The following is a 21,491-nucleotide window of genomic DNA, read 5'->3' as shown; positions in this document are numbered from 1 at the left end:
GGTATCGCACCCAGCACCATTGAGAATTCCCCAACACTGACTGGAAAATTATATAGTGCAATAAAGTTGCTGTAAGTAAGTAGTTGTCCATCTTTATTAACCAGCTGAGCCACCAATAGGATCCCATTTTGGACCCAAGTTTCCAGGAAAAGTGATTTATTTTTAAATAAAATATCTCTGTTGTTCCAGATGAGGTATTTGTGTGGTGAGAAGTTGTGTTTATAAATGAGGGTCCACGCTAAGAGGACCTGCTTATGGAAGGATGAAAGTTTTACAGGGAGTTTCTCAACATTTTAATTACAATTTAAAATAAAATTAAAGCCACCAAAATGGGAGAAAATATGATATGGTTCCAGATAGATGTAGGATTTTTAAGAAAATGTACCATATGTACCCTGCTCAGGATAACCGTTCATTTGCTTCCAACCTCTTACCTTCCAGTCATCAGGCCACCACTCTACCTACTGAGATATCCCTGCCCCAATTATGCAGAAACAATAGAATTGGGTCTATTGCTTTGTTACCCATTCATGTTGTCTATCATGTAAATATCATGTAAAGTAAATAAATAACTAAGCAACTAATTAATTTTGAAAATAAGCAATCAGTAAAGTAACATGATTACTTTCTTGAAGAAGTAGTAGAAGTTTTCTGTGCGCTCAAATTTACTTTTTTTACGTGCGCTCAGAATAGTGGCACAAAAATAACGCTATATCCTTCCGGTTTGCCATTTCGTGTTCTTCTGTGGGTGTCTATATAGTGTGTTGTTGCCTGTGCTCGTCAGGTTTGTTTATTGGTTTTCCCATTACAGGCCATTTCTTAGTTCTGTCCTTAACACCCTCATTTTTTGTTTGTACTTCACTCGCTGTAAAAAAATGCTCACTCGCATCACAGCCTTTGCCTGCATTATGGGTCCTTTATTCACAAACACCACACTGCTTGCCCCGCAAATGGTGACAGTGGGTATCAAGCATGTATCAATGCATTGATACTTCCTGTTCAACTACTGTCTCCTATTGGTTTGAAGCAGGTGAGAATTTTTGTAAACTTCTTAAAAGGAATGATCACTCTATATGAAACGTCCTCTCTTAAAGTTACGGGGCGTTGTTGCAATCATCTCACAAAAGCTAAGGGATGAGTAACAATAAAAAAACAAAATGTTCAAGGTTGTAAAAAAGTAAAATAAAATAAAATGTATTATGCAGTTTTAATTAAACTGGTTGCAGCCCCTACCGCATTACTAAAATTGACCCTCTGGGTTTTTATACTCATTGCACCTTGAGGCGACTGCTGTTGTGATTTGGTGCTATATAAATATAATTGAATTGAACTGCTGATTTCTGAGTGGAGTCAGCTGTGCACTGGCACTACAAGAGAAAACATCTGAGACAAAGACAGCAGGAAACTCATTTGTCATGGCCTGCTAGCACTGTGACAATATATGTAGCTTTTCTTTTCTTATCATGGAAGGACATGTCGTCACCCCATATTAGCTGGCTTTGATTCTAGGTTCAAGAAGGTTTATGTCATTCAGCATGGCATATACAGAAATGCAGACGCTAAAAATAAATGTTCTTTTTCACTATTCTCTACAAAAGATAAAAACAAAAAAACAAACTCATAAAACAAAAATAAAAACAGTTGTCCATTTTGGAAGGAAGGGGTATAGTCTTTATTATTAACTTATTTAATATTGTGTGTACCTGCCCAGGGACTGCAATGGAGATTAGCTTGTAGTTAAATCTAATACAAAGCTTCTCGTCTGAGTTTTTTGTGTATAACTCGTGATGAAAAATAAAACTAAAGGCAGAATAAACAATATTGTATAGTGTATATAAAAATGTACAGTTTTTATCAAAGTCCAAATTCCTCCTGTTAGGATATGTGTATTTTCAAACCATTTTTTTTCCTAAAGAAGGCTTTACACCATTACTTCATCAATCATGTAAATCTTGACTGCTTTGCATCTGAAATGTGGTTTACAGAAAAACCATAGATAAAATTGAAAAGTAACATCTTAATTTTAGAAGAAAAGAATAAACGAAATCCATAAATCCACTTTAAAGGTGTAAATTATCAACTTTTTCTACAGGAAGCCTAACAAATCACCCAAATACAAGAACATCATCTCCAGAAGTGTTCGGATCTGTTCAGGACCTCCTGCTGTCTATTATCTGAAACCAAAGCGAGAGAAGTTTGGATCTTGGACAAGAATGACTGTTGGTGAAAAAACTCCAAACAAGACAAATAAAACCATCTTACTTGTGGGTGAAACAGGAGCAGGAAAATCTAAACTGGTCAATGTTCTGCTCAACTGCAGCATAGGAGTGAAGTGGGAGGATGAAGTCTGGTTTCAGATCATAGAGAAGGAGGAGGAAAAGCAGGTAGATAGTCAGACATCAGATGTGATCGTGTACAAGATCTTTGGTTTTGAAGATGAAACACTGCCCTACTCTCTGACCATCATCGATACTCCTGGATATGGAAGCACCCAAGGAAATGAAAATGATGACAAGGTCAGCAAAAAATTATTGGACTTGTTTCAATCAGAGGATGAAGTTAATCAAGTTCATGCAGTGGGTCTGGTGATGAAAGCGAGTGATAATCGTCTGAACGACCGGCTGATGTATGTGTTTGATTCAATGATGTCTCTGTTTGGAAATGACTTGGAGAAAAACATTGTAGCTCTCCATACTCACTCAGATGGAAGAATCCCTAAAAATGCTCTTAAAGCTCTTGAAGCTGCAAACATTAAATATGCCAAAAATGAGAAGAATCAGCCTGTTTACTTCCTGTTTAATAACTGTCAGCATGAAGAGCGAACAGAGGAAGAAGAATTGATAAAACATGCTAATGAAATATCAGAGAAAGGAATGAGAGAGTTCACAGCCTTCCTGGACAATATTGTACCTCAGAACCTGCAGAAAACCAAAAATGTTCTGACTGATCGATTCAGACTTACAGCCTGCATCCAAAACCTGAAAGAGAGAATCAAACTAACTGAACAGAAACAGACAGAAATCACACAGATTCAAGAAGCTCTGAAGAAACATGAAAAAGAGATGAAAAAGAATGAAGAGTTCACTGTAGAAGTTGACGAGGTCTACAAAGTTAAAGAAGATATTGATGCTGGGATCAGGTTGTTAGTTTTTTATAATGCAGCTACCTGCTGTACAGTCTGTGAGGAGAACTGTCACTATCCTGGATGCACAAAGGCCTGGAAACCTGAACACTGTAAGGTCATGAAGAAAGGCCGCTGCACTGTTTGTACCAACAAATGTCGTTCATCAGATCATGTGAAAGAAGGCTGGAAATATGTGACTAAGACAAAGAAAGTTCAGAAAACAATGGAAGATTTATTAGAGAAGTATAAGGAGAATAAATCAGAAAGTGATAAAAAGTCGAGTCTTTTGGAAAATCTTGAAAAGGAAATGAAGGAACTGACAGGAGAGAAGTCACGGTTCCTGAATGAGTCCTACCAACATGTTGTCAGTCTGGAGCAGATCGCTCTGAAAGCTGATTCAGTGTCCACTATTGTCCACTTGGACTTCCTGATTGAGAAGATGAAGGAGGAAGGAGACACAGAGAAGGTGGAGAAACTGGAGGAGATTAATAGCAGAGTGGATGAAGGAACCAGAAAAGCTCTGAGATACAAAGAGTTAACACAACATAAATTAACAAATTGGTGAAGATGAAAATGCATTTACGTACTTCCCACTGTTGAAAATTTGATCTTTTATATTAATTTTATCTTTTTGAATATTGTATTTACAAAAGTGAGTTAAGCTGAAAACTGCACAAAAGAAGCTGTTATTCAAAATGAATTTAAATAAAAAATGTAACCACTGCATAGAGAGCCACATCAAAAAAATATAATTCAGATGTATCAGCGACTCTCTGACAGCTTGTCGGCCCCATTTACATTAACAAGATTTCTAGATTTAACTAGTAAACACTAGAACTGCAATCGTCATTTTAACCCTGCCCTGGAATGAAAGCAGCTTGCGTTTTCCTACACAAGTTAAGTTTTTAATTTGTAAGATTTTTTTTAATAACACAATTTGCAAAAATAAATATTTAAGATTCAGGCGTAAGATTTTATTAGTTTAGAATCTGTTCATAAGGAAAGGCTCCAGCTAGCACCACAAGGATATTTCTAAATCATTTCTTAAGAAGAAAATCTTTTAAAGTTGACATTGAATGTTGGATAATGTATTTTAGTTAGAATAAAGAGTGCTTTAAAAATGACTGAACCAATCATGGACTAGAGTTTAAAATGAATCAAACAGTGAACTACAACAAATTAAAAACAGAACTATCCACATCTGCCTCCTGTTCCATTGAACCTGTACTCTCTCATCAACTGTCCACTCCGCAGGTCTTCACCACCTCAGCTCTGAAACTTTTCTGAATCAGTTCCTTTTTCCTTCTTTCTTAGATTAGTTTCTCACACTGTGAACTCTGTTCAGTTCAGCTGCAGTTTCCTGCTGCTCTGCTCAGCCAGCAACCTGGCCACCTCTACACAAATCCATCATTCACTCGGCTCCATTTCATCCCCAAAACATACCGGCCTGAAAAAAAAAATATTTTTATCAAATTAAAGCAGCTTATATTTTTATCTGTCCATCTCATCTAGCTATTGGTGGCTCATGAAATACCAGCCTTCAAATTGGAATATGTATAAACAATATGTTGTTGAGCATACTTTACATTTATTTCTGTGGGGAAGTCAAAATGACACTCTCAGCAATTCTAGGTGTACATGGATGTACTTTTTCACAACACAAAACCTATAACATGACAAATAAACCTGTTTTAGGAAAAGTCATGAAATGAGAGATGGTGTTTTACATTAGTAGAGTCACACAAGAATGTTTACAAAATCATCGGTGATGTGTACATCCACCTTGAATTTCAGGTTACAGGCTAGGACCAGCAACATCTGCACAACTGTGTAATTTATCAAAGCTTTCGTTTACAAAAGTGTTAGATTACGCCCACACAAAGCTCAATCCCCATACAATCCAAAAACCAAATTACTTCCCACAAAACTTCCGCTTGTACAGAAAGTTACTACTGAGTGCTTACAGAGATGGATGATAATGTAACTACCTTTGTCAGATTAATTTTTTGGATGAGTTGCCCAACCAGAAAGCTGCTTTTTGTCATGGTACAGCTGTGTGGCAGGCAGGATGTGGGACCCAAACACAAGACACACAGACGGAGGAACTAAATTCAAAGAGGCTGCTTTGTTGTAGTGCAAAATAACTCTATAAAAATAAACACGCAAGAAACAAACCTAAAGCACAAACTGGAAACCAATACTAAACACTAGGAAACCTGGAACAAGCAACTAGGGACAAGGCCCACAGGGAGCACGGAGGGAAAGACACACAGCACAAGAAGGGTACAACAGAACACTGACAGAGAGAAACACAGGGCTAAAATACACTGAGAGAAACAAGGGAATGAGACACATGAGGGGAGCACAGCTGGGAGCAATCAAACATGCCAAGACCAGGGTGAAGCTAAACTAGAACCACTGACATGAGACAACGGACCGTCAAAGTAAAAAAGGAAGTATAACACAGAGACGCAGACTTTACACTGAACAAAGGAACATGGAGCACTGAGACAGGAGTGACATAAGACAACTGACTAGTGAACAAGGTAATAACAATAATACAAAAATCAAAACACTGGGTCACTGACCCAGGACTGTGACACTTTTTATTTATTTATTTTTTGTGAAAGACATCCTGTGTTAAAGTCAAAAGGCTGATTCTGTTCATCTGGATGTAGCGTTTTCAGTGGGAGAAATTGTTTGTCACTATTATGCTGTTAGACAACTGAGTGCTAAATGTTTGACTTATTAACCTTTGCAGACCAAATTCACATGAGACTAAAGATTAGATGTATTTTTTATAACATGGAAATATTTAAATCATTTTATTTTGTAAAAATACATTTGTGTGAAAAGTAACTGAGATTGATTTAGTTTGCCTAGTTAGAGGGTAAATTAAAACTAAGCCAAAACATTTTAGTTAGCATATAAATGAGTTAGAAGGAGAACAACATTGTGAAAATCTGTAGATGTGTGTTGAGAAAATGTAGAAAAACAGTATTTTAAAAACTGCTTAAATTTTAACAAGTCAATTATCAATTTTTTCTACAGGAAGCCTAACAAATCACCCAAATACAGGAACATCATCTCCAGAAGTGTTCGGATCTGTTCAGGACCTCCTGCTGTCTATTATCTGAAACCAAAGCAAGAAAAGTTTGGATCTTGGACAAGAATGACTGTTGGTGAAAAAACTCCAAACAAGACAAATAAAACCACCTTACTTGTGGGTGAAACAGGAGCAGGAAAATCTAAACTGGTCAATGTTCTGCTCAACTGCAGCATAGGAGTGAAGTGGGAGGATGAAGTCTGGTTTCAGATCATAGAGGATGAGAAGAAAAGTCAGGTAGAAATTCAGACATCAGATGTGATCGTGTACGAGATCTTTGGTTTTGAAGATGAAACACTGCCCTACTCTCTGACCATCATCGATACTCCTGGATATGAAATAGGCAGAGAGAGAAAACATGATGAAATCATCAGCAGAAAATTATTGGACTTGTTTCAATCAGAGGATGAAGTTCATGAAGTTCATGCAGTGGGTCTGGTGATGAAAGCGAGTGATAACCGATTAAATGACCGACTGTTGTACAATCTAAATTCAGTGATTTCTCTGTTTGGAAATGACTTGGAGAAAAACATTGTAGTTCTCCTCACTCACTCAGATGGAAGAATCCCTAAAAATGCTCTTGAAGCTCTTGAAGCTTCAAACATTAAATATGCCAAAAATGAGAAGAATCAGCCTGTCTACTTCCTGTTTAATAACTGTCAGCATGAAGAGCGAACAGAGGATGAAGAATTGATGAAACATGCTAATGAAATATCAGAGAAAGGAATGAGAGAGTTCACAGCTTTCCTGGACAATATTGTACCTCAGAACCTGCAGAAAACCAAAAATGTTCTGACTGATCGAATCAGACTTACAGCCTGCATCCAAAACCTGAAAGAGAGAATCAAACTAACTGAACAGAAACAGACAGAAATCACACAGATTCAAGAAGCTCTGAAGAAACATGAAGAAGAGATGAAAAAGAAGGAAGAGTTCACTGTAGAAGTTGACGAGGTCTACAAAGTTAAAGAAGATTTTGATGCTGAGAGCAACTGTTGTGTTTTTTATAATGCAGCTACCTGCTGTACAGTCTGTGAGGAGAACTGTCACTATCCTGGATGCACAAAGGCCTGGAAACCTGAACACTGTGAGGTCATGAAGAAAGGCCGCTGCACTGTTTGTACCAACAAATGTCCTTCATCAGATCATGTGAAAGAAGGCTGGAAATATGTGACCAAGACAAAGAAAGTTCAGAAAACAATGGAAGATTTATTAGAGAAGTATAAGGAGAATAAATCAGAGAGTGATAAAAAGTCGAGTCTTTTGGAAAATCTTGAAAAGGAAATGAAGAAACTGACAGGAGAGAAGTCACAGTTCCTGGATGAGTCCTACCAACATGTTGTCAGTCTGGAGCAGATCGCTCTGAAAGCTGATTCAGTGTCCACTATTGTCCACTTGGACTTCCTGATTGAGAAGATGAAGGAGGAAGGAGACACAGAGAAGGTGGAGAAACTGGAGGAGATTAAAAGCAGAGTGGATGAAGGAACCAGAGCAGCTCTGAGATTCAAAGAGTATATTGATGAAAACAGTAAAGTAAAGTAGTTCAACATCATTTTGACCTCTCAGCTGTGATAAAGAGTTTGTCATAAATATCTCATAATCATAAAATTAATGACATAATGACATTAAAGAATTATAAATGAATAATTTTGATAATTTGCTGAATCAAAAGTAGCACGAAACAAAGTACTATTATCAGTATATAAAATAAAGCTGATGTGTAATGTGCAGTGAGTTAATATACAGACCAGGTGTGAGTTGCCTGCTGTGTTTTATATGCAGTGAGGACGCCCCCTGCTGTTTAATGATTAGTACAACAGTGTGTGAGAGCAGCTCCCTCCCTCCCTGATATCACAAACTACAAAGTCACTCTGCGTTCTCCACAAATACATGTTTTTCTGTCATGTTGTTTTAATGTTGTCAGTGTGAGCATTATTTTGCTGCTCCTCTCATGGTGACCCTGTGTCAGTAAAGTGGTTTTGGGATAGTAACATGTCACTGACATGATCCAGAAACAGATCAACATGTTTTTGTCTTTCTAATCAGTGAGTACAGAGGACGTTAGCGACACTGAACTCAGACACAGTGTAGAAATATTCAATCCAACTCTTCAGTGTTTGTGACGAGTCCAGTCCTGAAATCTGATCTTCTGTCATTTTATTGATACCTTGGATTCTTCATGTGTGTTCATGCTCTGAATGACTGCTTGAAATATTTCTGATGACTCAGGCTGAGTGGAAACCTTTGGATCCTTTCATGTTAGATTTAAATTGTTCAAACTCTCTATAGTCTGTTCTTCTACATGAAATCATCTCCTGCTTGATGCACTTTTCTGTCAATCCTAAATAAAATCTCTGCTTCATTCAGTCACTTTGCTTAATATTCAGTCTTAATATTCAGTCTTTGCTTATTCAGGCTTGTGGAGATGATCTCGACGCTTTGGTGGATGTTACTAGCTCTTATGCAGTATTTTGTAAAGACATGATTATACCCCGTAAGCGCGTTAAAATTTACGCTAACAATAAGCCATGGGTCACTAAAAGTGTCAAATCCTTTTTAAGGAAAAAGAGACAGGCCTTTAAAGAGGGGGCTGTTACCGATTTTCAGACAGCTACCAAGGAAATGAAAATCGAGATCTTGAAAGTAAAACAGAGCTACAAAAACCTTCTTGAAAGCAAATTTGCTGCAAAAAATTTTGGGTCTGCCTGGACTTGTATGAAAACCATAGCAGAGTTTCAAAATCCCCAGAGCAGTAGTCAGGTCATTTTAGATGGTTTTAATTCAGACAGAGATTTTGCAAATGCTTTAAACGTGTTTTATGCTCGTTTTAGTTCTTCTGATTTTAGCGAGGATATTTTGGAACTGAAACAGAAACTGAGAGATACTCAGCACTTTATCATTGAACTCAGCGATGTTAAAAAGGCCTTTCATACAGTCAATGTGAACAAGAGCCAGGGTCCTGATAATATTAGTGGCCGCCTAATTACATCTTGTGCTGATGAACTCAGTCCTATATTTCAGGTTATTTTTAACAAATCCTTGCAAACACAACATGTGCCCTCTCTTTGGAAAGAAGCAGTCGTGGTTCCTGTCCCTAAATCTAGTCGTCCAAAAATTCTAAACGACTTCAGGCCTGTTGCCCTCACTTCAGTTGTCATGAAAGTCTTTGAAAAAATCATCAGAAATGTGATTATGAAAGAGACTGAAGGTCAGCTGGATCCAATGCAGTTTGCATATAGGCCCAACAGAGGAGTGAAGGACGCACTTTTGACTTTACTAAATCTAATTCTTAAACATGTAGAGAGTAAAGGGACTTTTGTAAGACTTCTTTTCATTGATTTTTCTTCAGCTTTTAATACAATACAGCCCCATATTGATAGGTTTGTAGCATAAACCTATTCGCTGGAACGTTAAGGACAATCTGCTACGCAGCAAAAAGCAAGACTCAAGGCACCAAAGTTCTCTGGTTTACTCATGCATGAGGGAGATCTGGCTGGAGGCAAGCGTCGTTCCACCACTTGACCTCTGTCAGACTCTCAGCCATCTCCCCACAGCACTCCTTTTATTGTGGTTACATGAATATGCATAGGGTCATTAACATATAGCATCTTACATAGGTATACATGTAAACAAAGAATACTGTGTGTGTGTGTGTGTGTGTGTGTGTGTGTGTGTGTGTGTGTGTGTGTGTGTGTGTGGGTTACTGCTGATCAAAGGGTCATCCTTGGTCAGGAAGAGGGTAGACCCCCCCTCACCCTAGATAACACGGTGAGGAAGTCAAGCAGTTAAAGCACTTAGACTAGAACAGACGTAGCTACGTTAATCCTACCATAAAACAATGAAGACAAGATGCGACCTCTTCCCATGCTCCCAGGATGTAGGTGTGCATTCTAGTGTGGAATACACACCAAGCCTTTGCAGCCTGCTAAAGATCACACAACCTATCACTACACAATTGATTATACACCTCTAAGCATCTATGGTTAAATATTTCCTAATACAAATGACAATAATAAAATCTAAACCCAACACATATTTTAATTAAATGACTTTTAGAACAGTTACAGAAATCAGGAAAAATCTGGTGGGCTGGATTTTAGATTTTCTAACTGACAGGTCACAAAGATTGAGAATAAATGGGGTTCTGTCTGACCCAGTGTTCTCCTCCACAGGTTCTCCTCAAGGTTGTGTCCTATCGCCCTTATTATTCACTCTCTATACAAATATGTGTCAGGGCAGACATGAAAACAGGGTCATTATTAAATATGCAGATGACTCTGTTATTGTCAGCTTACTGAAAGAGGGTGAAATTAACCACGGTCCAGTCATTGATGACTTTGTTCAGTGGTGTGAGGAGTCTTATCTCCAGCTGAACATATCTAAAACAAAAGACATGGTTGTTGATTTTAGGAAACAACAAAATGGGCAAGCAGTCACTTTAATTAAAGGTCAGAAAATAGAGCAAGTACAATCATATAAATATCTTGGGACCATAATAAATGAAAAACTGAACTTTGATCAAAATTGCAAATCACTTTGTAAAAAGGGTCACCAGCACCTTTATTGCCTTAGGAAACTTGTTCATTTCAACATTGACCAAAAAATTTTAACTTTGTTTTATCGTTCTTTTATTGAGTCTCTTTTATCCTTTTGTTTGGTGGCATGGTTTGGTCAGACCTCTGTCACAGAGAAAAACTCTCTAAATCAGATAGTGAGATGGTCCAGTCGTCTGATAGGTGAGCCACAGTCTTGTTTAGCCTCCCTGTACTCTAACCAGGTACAGAGGATGGCTTTATCAATCCTTAAAAATGGTTACCATCCTCTAAGGGGTGAATTTCAGCTTCTTCCCTCAGGACGGAGGTTTCTATTTCCGAGATGCAGGACAAAGCGTTATAAAAATAGCTTTGTCCCTGTTGCTGTCACTGAATTAAATAAGAACTGTTTTTGATTCGAAATATTAAAGTATGTGTCACAGTGAGCTTTATATATTTATTAGGTATGTGTGTTTTTAAAGGGATGTCAAATGCTGTCATTTTTCTGTAAAGCAAACTTACCTTGCCTTTGGGTATAAATAAAGTTACCTTACCTTACCTAATATGCTTTCACTGGATCATCATCTGTGACAGTTCAGGCTTAAGTACATTTCTCTTTGTAAAAGTTAAAGGCTAAAAGTATTTAACAGCAGGAAAAATGTAATTAAATAAAATTTAATAGTTACATTTTCATTAATATATAATAATTAATTAATCTATTTTTCCTAACCACAGTGAGTTCATGTAGGCTAATCTAATTTCAAGCAAATAATTTGAGAATTCTACATAATCAGTGAGCAGATCAATTAAACATTTGGAAGTTAATGAACAGAGCTGGTTGATTCATAAGAATTGGTGAAATCAACAGATTTTGATTTTGTTTGTTTTTAAAGCTCTGCCCTGTAAAGTGGATATTGTGTTAGTGTTTGTTTTACTGACAAATAAGTATATTATAAAAATGTTTTGCATGTTGTTGTTTTTTTTAAATAAATGTATTAAAGGACAGCAGAGTGGTGCAGTCGTTAGTATTAGTGCTTCAAATGGGAAGGTCCTGGGTTGAACTCTGCCGTTCTGACTGGGTCCTTTTTGTTTGCATGTTCTCAGTGTGTTTGTGTGGGTTCTCTCTGGGTACTCCGGTTTCCTCCCACAGACATGCAGAATCTGTTGGGGTACCCGGCTCGTTGACTCAGTGTTTTCAGTTTTGTGCTTCTATTTGTGTTCTCATCTTGGTTTATGATTGAGGGTTTTGGTTTCTGTTTTGCATTTCTATTTCTCCATTTCTTCTTGGTTTGTGATTTTGTAGCTCTTTAATTTTGGTTTCCATACTGCCTCTGTTCTGTGCCCAGTCGATGTCTGCCCTGGTCCCACATCTCTGTGTTCCCTCTGTTGCAGTGTTTGCTTGTGAGTCTGTGTCATAGTTCAGTTGGTGTTTCCTGTTTTACGTTGTCCTATGTTAATGTGTCTGGTTTTTCTTCCCTTTTCTCGTTAGGCCTGATTTGTCCCAGTGTGTTTCCCTCCTGTCTCCCATTCCCTGATTGGTCCCTCTGTGTATTTAAGCCCTGTGTTTTCCTTTGTCTGTGTCATGATCTCCCTCATTCTGTACTGTGTGTTCAGTCTGCCAGCCTGCCAGTTTAGTTTATTGTATTTTCAGTTCAGCCGGATTTCTGTTTTTTTTCGCATCCACCATTAAAGCTGTGTTTGAGTTCATCTTTTTGCTCTGTGAGTCATTTTGGGTCCACCATTCCTGCCTGCACACAGCCTTCACTTGACAGAATCCTTTTGTTATAAAAATAATCTTCTATACCAGAGCAAAATAAATGACTACCATCTGTGCAATTGATCAAATGTTATTTATATAAAAATAGTTTAAGGGCCAAATGTTAACCTTGTGAAACACCATAGTCTTAGGCAAACCAGATTAACCCTTTTACGCATAGTGGTCACTACCAGTGTTGGGACTAATGCGTTACAGTAACTACGTTATTATTGTGGTAACGAGCACGGTAACTAGTTATTATGCCAAAATCAGGAACGCCTTACTCGTTACTGGGATTTAGATAGGCTCGTTATTCGTTACTTCGTGTGGTGGCTATCGCGGAGCTTCCACAGATTCAGTAACATTAGCACGTGGTGGAGGCCAGCAGGTGGAGGAGGGAAAGGGGACACAGAAGGAAAAGAGACCCGAGGCGGCCGCCCGTCCGAGTGTCAGGAGAACTGAACTTCAGGTAAGAAATTAGGACCTGCAGTTTATCTGAGTCAGATATAAACCAAGTTTAGGTGGAGTTTATTTTCGTTGTGCTGACTTTTTCGTACTGCGTGCTAGCTAGCATGACGGAGTTTCTATACAGCTGGGTGGATGCTATGATGTTAACGATGTTAAACTTTATTTTGTTCATAAGGTTAATTATTAGAGTTGCCAACCGTCCCGTAAAAAACGGAATCGTCTCATATTCAGAGAAAATATTACACGTTTGGTATTGAGGTGAAAAGGAACAGTTTGTCCCGAACTTCAGCTCCAATGAAAAAGACACAAAGCTGGAGTTATTCTGTGTCTTTGCTGCACAGCTGCCTCTTCTTCTCTCATTCTCTCCCCCTCTCTCTCCTGTTTGTACTTCAATCATGAAACTGATCAATGATTTGCTGATGGCTTTTCTCTCTTGTTTGTTTATCGCCCACTTCGTTAAACAACAGCAGCACGTTTGATTCGCTGTTGTTAGAATTTATTTAATATTACTTTCTAGTATCAGCTGATGTTTGCTGGAGCCACAGCTGTAAAAGCTGCTGGTCATGATATGGTTTGGTTATCTGGTGAGAGGGAAACATGAAGATGAAACCAGGAGATGTTCTTACTGAATCATCAGAGCTGAACAGGTGATGGAGAAACAGGTTTACCTTTTAGGTGACATGAATGAGTTGAAGGGAAGTTATGACTGTTTCTGAGAGACAAATAACACCAGGATCCTTTTCTAAGTAGCTGACAGCTGGTAACTGTGCAGGGGCGGGTCTAGCAAAGTGTTGCCAGGGGGCCAGGTAGGGCATTAACAGTGAAAGGCACAAAGAAATACTTTTCTTTCTTATTCTCATTTAAAATGTCTCGCTTTTAAAAAATAATTATCTGAATCTTACAACAAACGATTGATAGATTGATGCATATATACCATCAAAACAGTGAACATCACTGTCACAACAGTGTTTGTTTTCATTCAAAGGCTTTATGATTTTTCCTATGATGATGGGCCAGTCTCTAGTCAAAATGCCCGGGCCGATTGTTTTGTCCCAGTCCAGCCCTGTATGCAGCTCATCTGCAGTCTGGTGTTACCTACATCTTCCTATTCAGAAGGCAGAATTTCCAAGTTCTGAGTACAATCAAAGCACCACGACTGCAGTTTTTGTGTTGGATGTAAAAAGCGCTTTGAAAGTAACGAGTAACTTGAAGTAACTGAGTTACTTTTGAGAGAAGTAACTAGTGGCAAGTAAGCAAGCTAGAAGACTGGCAAAGTTATGGAAGCAACACATTAACAAGAGAATTCTGAGTAAAACCAAAGTTACTTTCCCTAGTAACTAGTTACTTTGAAAGTAACGAGTAACTTGAAGTAACTGAGTTACTTTTGAGAGAAGTAACTAGTGGCAAGTAAGCAAGCTAGAAGACTGGCAAAGTTATGGAAGCAACACATTAACAAGAGAATTCTGAGTAAAACCAAAGTTACTTTCCCTAGTAACTAGTTACTTTGAAAGTAACGAGTAACTTGAAGTAACTTAGTTACTTTTGAGAGAAGTAACTAGTAATGTAACTAAATTACTATTTTAAAGTAACTTACCCAACACTGCTCATGTTTACCACTGAGTGACTGTACCTCAGGAGGTAGAGCAGGTCACCTACTGATCAGAAGGTTAGTGGTTCAATCCTTGGCTCCTCCAGTCTGCATGTCAGGAGTGTGAATGCATATGAATGTAGTTAGGAAACAGTCAGCTTAAAGAAAGTCTGTGATTGGGTGAATGTGCCATGTTGTAAAGAGCACTTTGAGTAATCCGGGAGAGTAGAAAAGTGATAAGAATCAGTCCATTCACCGTCTGAAGAGAGTTTCATCATGTTACTTTTGCACTATTATGTTCCGGGACATGTTGTTATTACATGACTTGATTAAAGTACACATTAGGCTGAAACCTCTGGCAAACCAGATCTGGGCCACCAAAGGGCCGTCATTCTATGTGGTATGTGGGCCATGTGTAAGCACATTGTGTCGGCCAGATCCAGGCCATACCACTTTTGCTATGTGGGATAAAGAGTAACGGTGGTGTCAAGTGGTGGCAACATTTTCCTGGCTTTTTTTAACCACGAGTAATATTTTATTATATAATATTAGAATGCTAAACACTGACAGTAACACTAGTTTCAATGTATATTAATCTTCCTGAGCACAGTTTCTCACTTAATACACAAGCTTTGTCAATTGTCCTGTAGTTTTATATCTTTGTTGAGCTTCAGTGAATATGTGATTTTAAGTCAGTAGTTATTATTTTGGTTTTGGTTGGGAAAGAAAGAAGTGTGATGAATGTTTAGCAAATTATGTACGTGTCAGTTTTTTTCAGTGTTAGTTCCTGGTTATGCAAATATGTAAATATAAACAGTATTAAAACGCTGGTCTTAGAGAAGTTCAGCACCTCCACACTGGACAGTTGAAGCTATCAGCTGATACTGAAAAGAAATAGGAGAAGATATTCTTCAAAAGGTTTGTGACAAACTCTCAGATTATCTTGTGTCCTTTCTTTAATGAACTGCTAGACATTTTAGATTTTCTTTTTCAACAGAGATACTAACATTACCATGAAGCTGCTGACTGTGGCTGCACTTCTCTGTGCAATGATGGTTCTAACCATGGCTGTTGGTGAGTATTGCAGCATAATCTATCTATCTATCTATCTATCTATCTATCTATCTATCTATCTATCTATCTATCTATCTATCTATCTATCTATCTATCTATCTATCTATCTATCTATCTATCTATCTATCTATCTAGATATTACTATTATAATTTGAACATGGAACTATAATTCCATGTATGCACAAATACATGCCTAATAAATAAGAATTCCTCGCACTTTGTTAGTTGACCTACATATTTGTACACATACCTGCACCTGAACACTGTGAATCACTTAACAAATATTTCACTGTCTACTTGGATGACTTGTCAGTGATTGTTTATATCATGATTAAAAATACAAAATCTGTCAACCAGAGATACATGTACAACTATTCATTTGCTCCCAGCCAACAGTCACCTGGTCAAGAGGTCCAATGGTTGTCCTAATGGTTGGACTCGCCACAGTGATCGCTGCTTTTACTACGTTCCAACAACCATGAGTTGGGCAAGAGCTGAGGTGAGTTTCTTTTTCTTTTCTGATTAAACCACTTTTAACTGTTACTAATTACATTAAAAATTTCTGCTCTCTGTCACTCTCCACTGAAGAGAAACTGCTTGTCCATGGGTGCAAACCTTGCATCAGTGCGCAGCAGCAGTGAGTACCAGATAATTCAGGGACTGACTGCCCATCATGGCTACCCCCAAACTTGGATTGGAGGAACTGATGCACCCCAGGTATTTTGTTTATTATTAGACAGTATTTGTTAGGTGTCTAATAAATTCAGTCAGAACCACTGTAGTCAAAATTATTTTTAAATTTCCACCTGCAGTGATTTATATCTAATGGTATGGCATGGCTATGAAGGTACCTGGTCTTTTCTGTGCACATGTTGGAAGCCTAAGTCAGGGAAGGAGCTAGAAGACAAAACACCACAGGCATAAATGATAACCTATACACTATGTCAAAAATATATGAACGGCAGACCTGGGGTTTAATTGGATTTAAATATGGGTTGTAGACAATAGTGAAACTACCAGTAGGCTAAAGGAGCTTAAAGAGCATGCCCAGTGTGAGAATTTCCAGTTTTTACATAGAAGGTTGCGTGCTCAAAGTCAGATGATCTGCTAGAACTGTGGCTATGCTTAACATTTTCGCCGCCCTGAACTAATGTGTTCAATTTCTGTCTTCTAGGAGGGTATTTGGTTGTGGAGTGATGGCACCAGTTTTCACTATTCACTCTGGTGCCCAGGAGAGCCCAATAATGATCGCAATCAGCACTGTATTCAGATGAATTATGGAGGTAATTTAGAAAACAATAATTAACATGATTGCTCAATGTCTTTGAAAGGTTTACGTGATCTAAGATAGAAGCTAATTAACTAGAGTTTAGGATTTTGACTTTTTTAACATTTTACTGACTTCTACTTGTGAACCTTTCAGGTTCCAAGTGCTGGGATGATCTGTGGTGTGATGCTCATTTGCCATCTGTCTGCGCCAAGAAAGTCTAATGTTTCTTGGACTGACACTGATGTATGATGGTGTTTGTGTTTCGCTAGCTCTTACTTTATTTTATTTCGCAGCATTATATTTTTCCTCTCTACAGCACCCAAAGAAAATCAACAATCAACACAAGTTGGGCTGTCATTAAGGCCTTGTGACTTTAGTGGGAGCAGACTTGTTACGAAAGGATTGATTTTACATTTTTCTTCTGCAAAGAAAACTGTTCTCTTCTTTCTTTAACATTAAAGCGTCAAGCAAGCATATCTCTGTGTTATGTCTTTTGTTTTGAGGTGTATATACATATTTACCAGATACATATATTAATATTTGTCTACTCTTTTATACATGTGTTAGTTCAATTACCAACTTTTTAAAAACTCATCACACATTCAGCAAACCTGGGGAAAAAAGTGCTAAGATTTGTTATACAAGTTTGCATTACCCATGTATCCTGCAAGCCCATAGATTTATATATGTGTCTCCATAAGTTGATTCTGTTCATCTGGACGTTGCTAGTGGAGTCAACACCAGAAAACTGGAAGAAAGTAGACCAACACCTATACCACCACAGGCAGGCACTGTTGGGAGGCAAGTTACAGGGAGGAGTGCCCAGAGAGGGCAACTCAGTTAAATACACAAAACACTTCTGTGTTAAAACATTTAATCAGGCTAAAATACAATTTAACAAGCCTAAGCAAGACAACAACAATGGAGACCTAGAGTATATTAAAAAGCAGGAAAAAAAACTCCTGGGTCCACTCTACTAAATTGCTGACCCCATACTCAGCCTGTTCTCACTCCCGAGGCGTAATATAGTGACAATTTATCAAGTCCTGAGGAACGTGAAAGATGACCTTCTGCGTTCTTATGCTACACGCTGGGTTATGGATGAAATCCAGCAGAACGACACTCTGCTGTAATAGACGTTCCAGCCATGTATTCCAGCCTGAACCCTAAACTTATCCCTAACGCTAACCAGTGCTTTAATGACGTTAGATAGTGTTTTCCAAAGCGATCTAAGTAAAATGAATGTACGTGTGTAGATTAATTCCAAACAGTTCTCATGTTTAACCCAGGCAAGGAGTGACTGACTGAATTCAGGCCAATCTTTTTTTTTTTTTTTTTTTCTTTTGCCTGTCCCGTTTGGCTCTTTTGCCATCAGAATTATTGTCTAAAGGCAAAGAAAGATGCCCAATGGATTTACTTTACCAAATGGACCATCCCAGCCTTCCCGTAATGGTCTATTTGATTCACCTTTTATTGTTTATTTTATTTTCACTTCCTAAATATGGGACAGACTTGACTGGGGAAAAGAAAGAGGGGGAAAAAACAGCGGAGAAGAGGGATGGTGATAAAGGGCAAAAACCAACAAAATAAGCAGACAAAAAATACATATATCAATCACCTGGATCGCCTGTTGAGAAAGAAAAAAGAGAAAACAAGCAAAAAAAAAGAGAGCAATATAATAAACAACATCATCATGATAATCTATGTGAATATAACCATACCATATGAATATAACCTCCATACCTTGGAGGACCTGAGATGACCCCAGAGAGGTGACGTCTGATACCCGACCTGACATATAGACACAGACATACAGGCACACACAGATGCAAACATCCATTCCCACCCTCATGCTCTCATATGCAAATACTCAGCACTCATGTGAGAAGGCTCCAAACCTCCCTCTGCCTCTGTGGGATAAAATTGAGGCACAGGCAGCCAGAAGGGGGCAGAGGGGGGGGATGCCTGACTTTGACTATAGTATATACAGTAAGGTATAAACGAGAAGGTATAAAATGTCACTGTATGAGTATTTGTGTGAATGTGTATAGATTTTTTAAAATTTTCTTCATGATATAACATTGTTCAGACATGCCCTGTAAGGACAAAATCATTTCTGTGGGAATTTCCATTCAGATTATGTCCAATTTATGTCCGCATAAATTTAAAGCATGAAAGGCACTCCTTAACTTTCATAAAATCATAATCCCGTGCATATCTGACGTTTTAACCAATCAGATCACAGATCGAGGAAGCGAAACTGATGTCATTGCTGATCATTTCTGAAAGCAGACTGGACAGACTGTATTCACTCATGGAGTAAGAGGCACAAACACACCTGAAAGTGGCTTCATAGAAGAAGAGGACACGCTTCACTCAGCTGTTCACCCAGTCGGCGGATCTGCTTTGATGTGTGACCGATATGGCAATTGAATAACCGGGAAGTTTGAGTGCAGAAAGAAGCACACGAAGAAGACTGGAGTCTCTGAATCTTTCTCTTTGAGACTGTGGCCCTGCTGTTATATATAGGGGAGACCGGGGATAGTTGTAACATGGGTCAGTTGTAACACTTCCAATTTCTCCAATCAGGGCTAAGTTTCAAATGATGTGACTCATCCTGTGCATGCCCAATTCAGTTCTGCTATCACATGTGAAAAATCAGCACATTTTGTCAAACACAGACAATTTAACATGAAAAAAAGTAATTTGTATGCCAAAAAGTAAGTTTTTCTACTTTATTTCAATCTCTAATAGCATTATCTCCTTTGCAGTTAAACTCATCAAACCTAAATTATGTTATTTGTATGTCTATGGGGATATTCTGTGTAGGTCTTTAGTGCTAATGTTTTAGCCGTTGGCTGTAATGTTAGCTAGTTCATGGCTATAGGAGTCTGGGTCAGTTGTAACAGCAACAGTCTGGGTCAGTTGTAACAATGATGCAGATGTTACAACTTACCACACTATTACTTTAACTTATATTAAACAAGTTGGGGCAACGGCATCAGCAGAGAGAGGTTCACTGGTCGCTTTTGTATATGTGGTTAATGCCATTGGCAACACAATTACTTCACTGTTTGTGTTCCCACACATACATTATGCAGACCTCTGTGTCAGAGATGGACCAGTAGGAAGTATCTTGTTACCTCTACTTTCTTCTTCTCCCCTCTCTCTTATCCAGCCTCATTAGCGGCACCCCTGGTCTGACAGGGTAACAGCATGTAATAATTTGCCTGTATTATATAACCTTGAAAACACAACAAACATGTAAACAAAATGAGGAAGCACATGCTCTGACACATTGTGCATTGCACACAGTGTTTTTAACGGCTTTATGAGCAGAAATGCACCCGGTTCCTTCCTGAAGCTAGTTATCAGTTGGCACATTGATCTCACTACAGTCAACATTTAAGAGTTGTTTAACTCGAACTGCTAACATTTCATCGCCTCATACTAACCAAACAAACTAAATAAGAACAGATTTTTATTCTTTAACATTTCATCACAAGTGTCGCAAAAGATTTCTTTTACTTTATTTTCAGCAGCTGTTTTCACTTTTTACCCTCCCAGTTTTCTGGATTTACATGATTTACATTTTTCATCAGCTGTTGAAACTTTTGCAGATAAACTAAACACAGCAGAAACAGTAACAACGGCAGTTCAAGTGTAACATGTTACATATTTTAATAATAAATGGCTCTAAAATCATGTTAGAATAAAGAAACCAATCATAAAGTTATTTAGGTCAGGTGATGACTGTGTGGATGTGTCACTGGGAGTGGAACTGATATAGTCTCAGTGTGATAATGATAAAGGTGAGAGGTCATTCCTTCTTGTTTTGTCAGTGTTTGTCAGCAGTTTGTCTCTTTGGCTTAATTCTGACCCGCGTTTCTGGATTTACACAGTTGTGTAACAGATGAAATGTTCTGTTTTACAGATACGTCACACGGGAAGTGAAACCTCAGTTTTACAGGTAAGAACATTGATAATCTCCCTGAAATTGTTTAAACAGGCTTTCTGTTGACAACTTGACAACTTCTGTGTGCGTGTGTGCGTGAATGGGTGGATGACTGGATGTGTAAAGTGCTTTGGGGTCCTTAGGGACTAGTAAAGCGCTATATAAATACAGGCCATTTACCATTTACCATTTAACTTCACTGAATCTTTTATTTATTTAACTATATGTTTATATTTTTTTTCTTTTTACTTGGTTGTTGATAGGTTTGTAGCTTGAACCCATCCGCTGGAACGTTGAAGACAATATAATTACACTGCAAAGCAAGACACGAAGTAGGCAAAGTTCTTCATGTTACTCGTGCACGGGAGAGAACGGACAGAGCGCCGTCCCTTCGCTTGACCCCAGTTGCTCTCGTCCGTTCTCCCGTACCACTGTCCTTTTATTGAGGTTACATGAATATGCATAGGTTCATTAACATATGACGTCTACATACACACAAAGAGTACCTTGCCTGTGTGTGTGTGGTGGATGTGTGTGTGTGTGAGTGTGTGTGTGTGTGTGTGTGGGGTAGTGGGGAAGTCCAGCAGTTCATTTATACACAAAAAGCACTTAGACTAG

The 21,491-nt window shown here is 38.3% G+C and overlaps 3 protein-coding genes across 7 annotated transcripts in view; all 3 read left to right on the top strand.

Moving 5' to 3' along the window:
• LOC309701872 (type-2 ice-structuring protein-like) overlaps positions 1-17,394 on the top strand; it is a 144,206-nt gene extending 126,812 nt beyond the window's left edge. For 4 of the 5 annotated variants that reach the window (XM_082526190.1, XM_082526191.1, XM_082526189.1 and 1 more), the window contains 4 exons: positions 16,038-16,147; positions 16,237-16,365; positions 16,823-16,931; positions 17,072-17,394. In XM_082526190.1, the coding sequence (XP_082382316.1) occupies positions 16,038-16,147; positions 16,237-16,365; positions 16,823-16,931; positions 17,072-17,139 (416 nt within the window). In that variant the 3' untranslated portion in view covers positions 17,140-17,394. Of the gene's footprint in view, positions 1-15,565; positions 15,649-16,037; positions 16,148-16,236; positions 16,366-16,822; positions 16,932-17,071 lie in introns of those variants that run through there. The other variant, XM_082526192.1, reaches the window with a different exon arrangement.
• On the top strand, positions 2,196-3,689 carry LOC309698583 (uncharacterized protein; the record flags this gene model as incomplete). The annotated part of the gene is made up of 1 exon (XM_082521114.1): positions 2,196-3,689. Exon 1 carries the CDS (start codon positions 2,214-2,216, stop codon positions 3,687-3,689), a length of 1,476 nt encoding a protein of 491 aa, XP_082377240.1. The 5' UTR covers positions 2,196-2,213.
• Positions 6,297-7,772, top strand: LOC309698576 (uncharacterized protein; the record flags this gene model as incomplete). The annotated part of the gene is made up of 1 exon (XM_082521104.1): positions 6,297-7,772. The coding sequence occupies one exon, from the start codon at positions 6,297-6,299 to the stop codon at positions 7,770-7,772; it is 1,476 nt and encodes a 491-aa protein (XP_082377230.1).
• Positions 17,395-21,491: the final 4,097 nt, after the last annotated feature.

The sequence above is a fragment of the Aulonocara stuartgranti genome (genome assembly GCF_965226115.1).
Source record: "Aulonocara stuartgranti genome assembly, chromosome: 3".
In the NCBI taxonomy this organism is placed as follows: Eukaryota; Metazoa; Chordata; class Actinopteri; order Cichliformes; family Cichlidae; genus Aulonocara; species Aulonocara stuartgranti.
The sequence above is the reverse complement of the archived record's forward strand: the minus strand, read 5'-3'. Positions and strand labels throughout refer to the sequence as shown.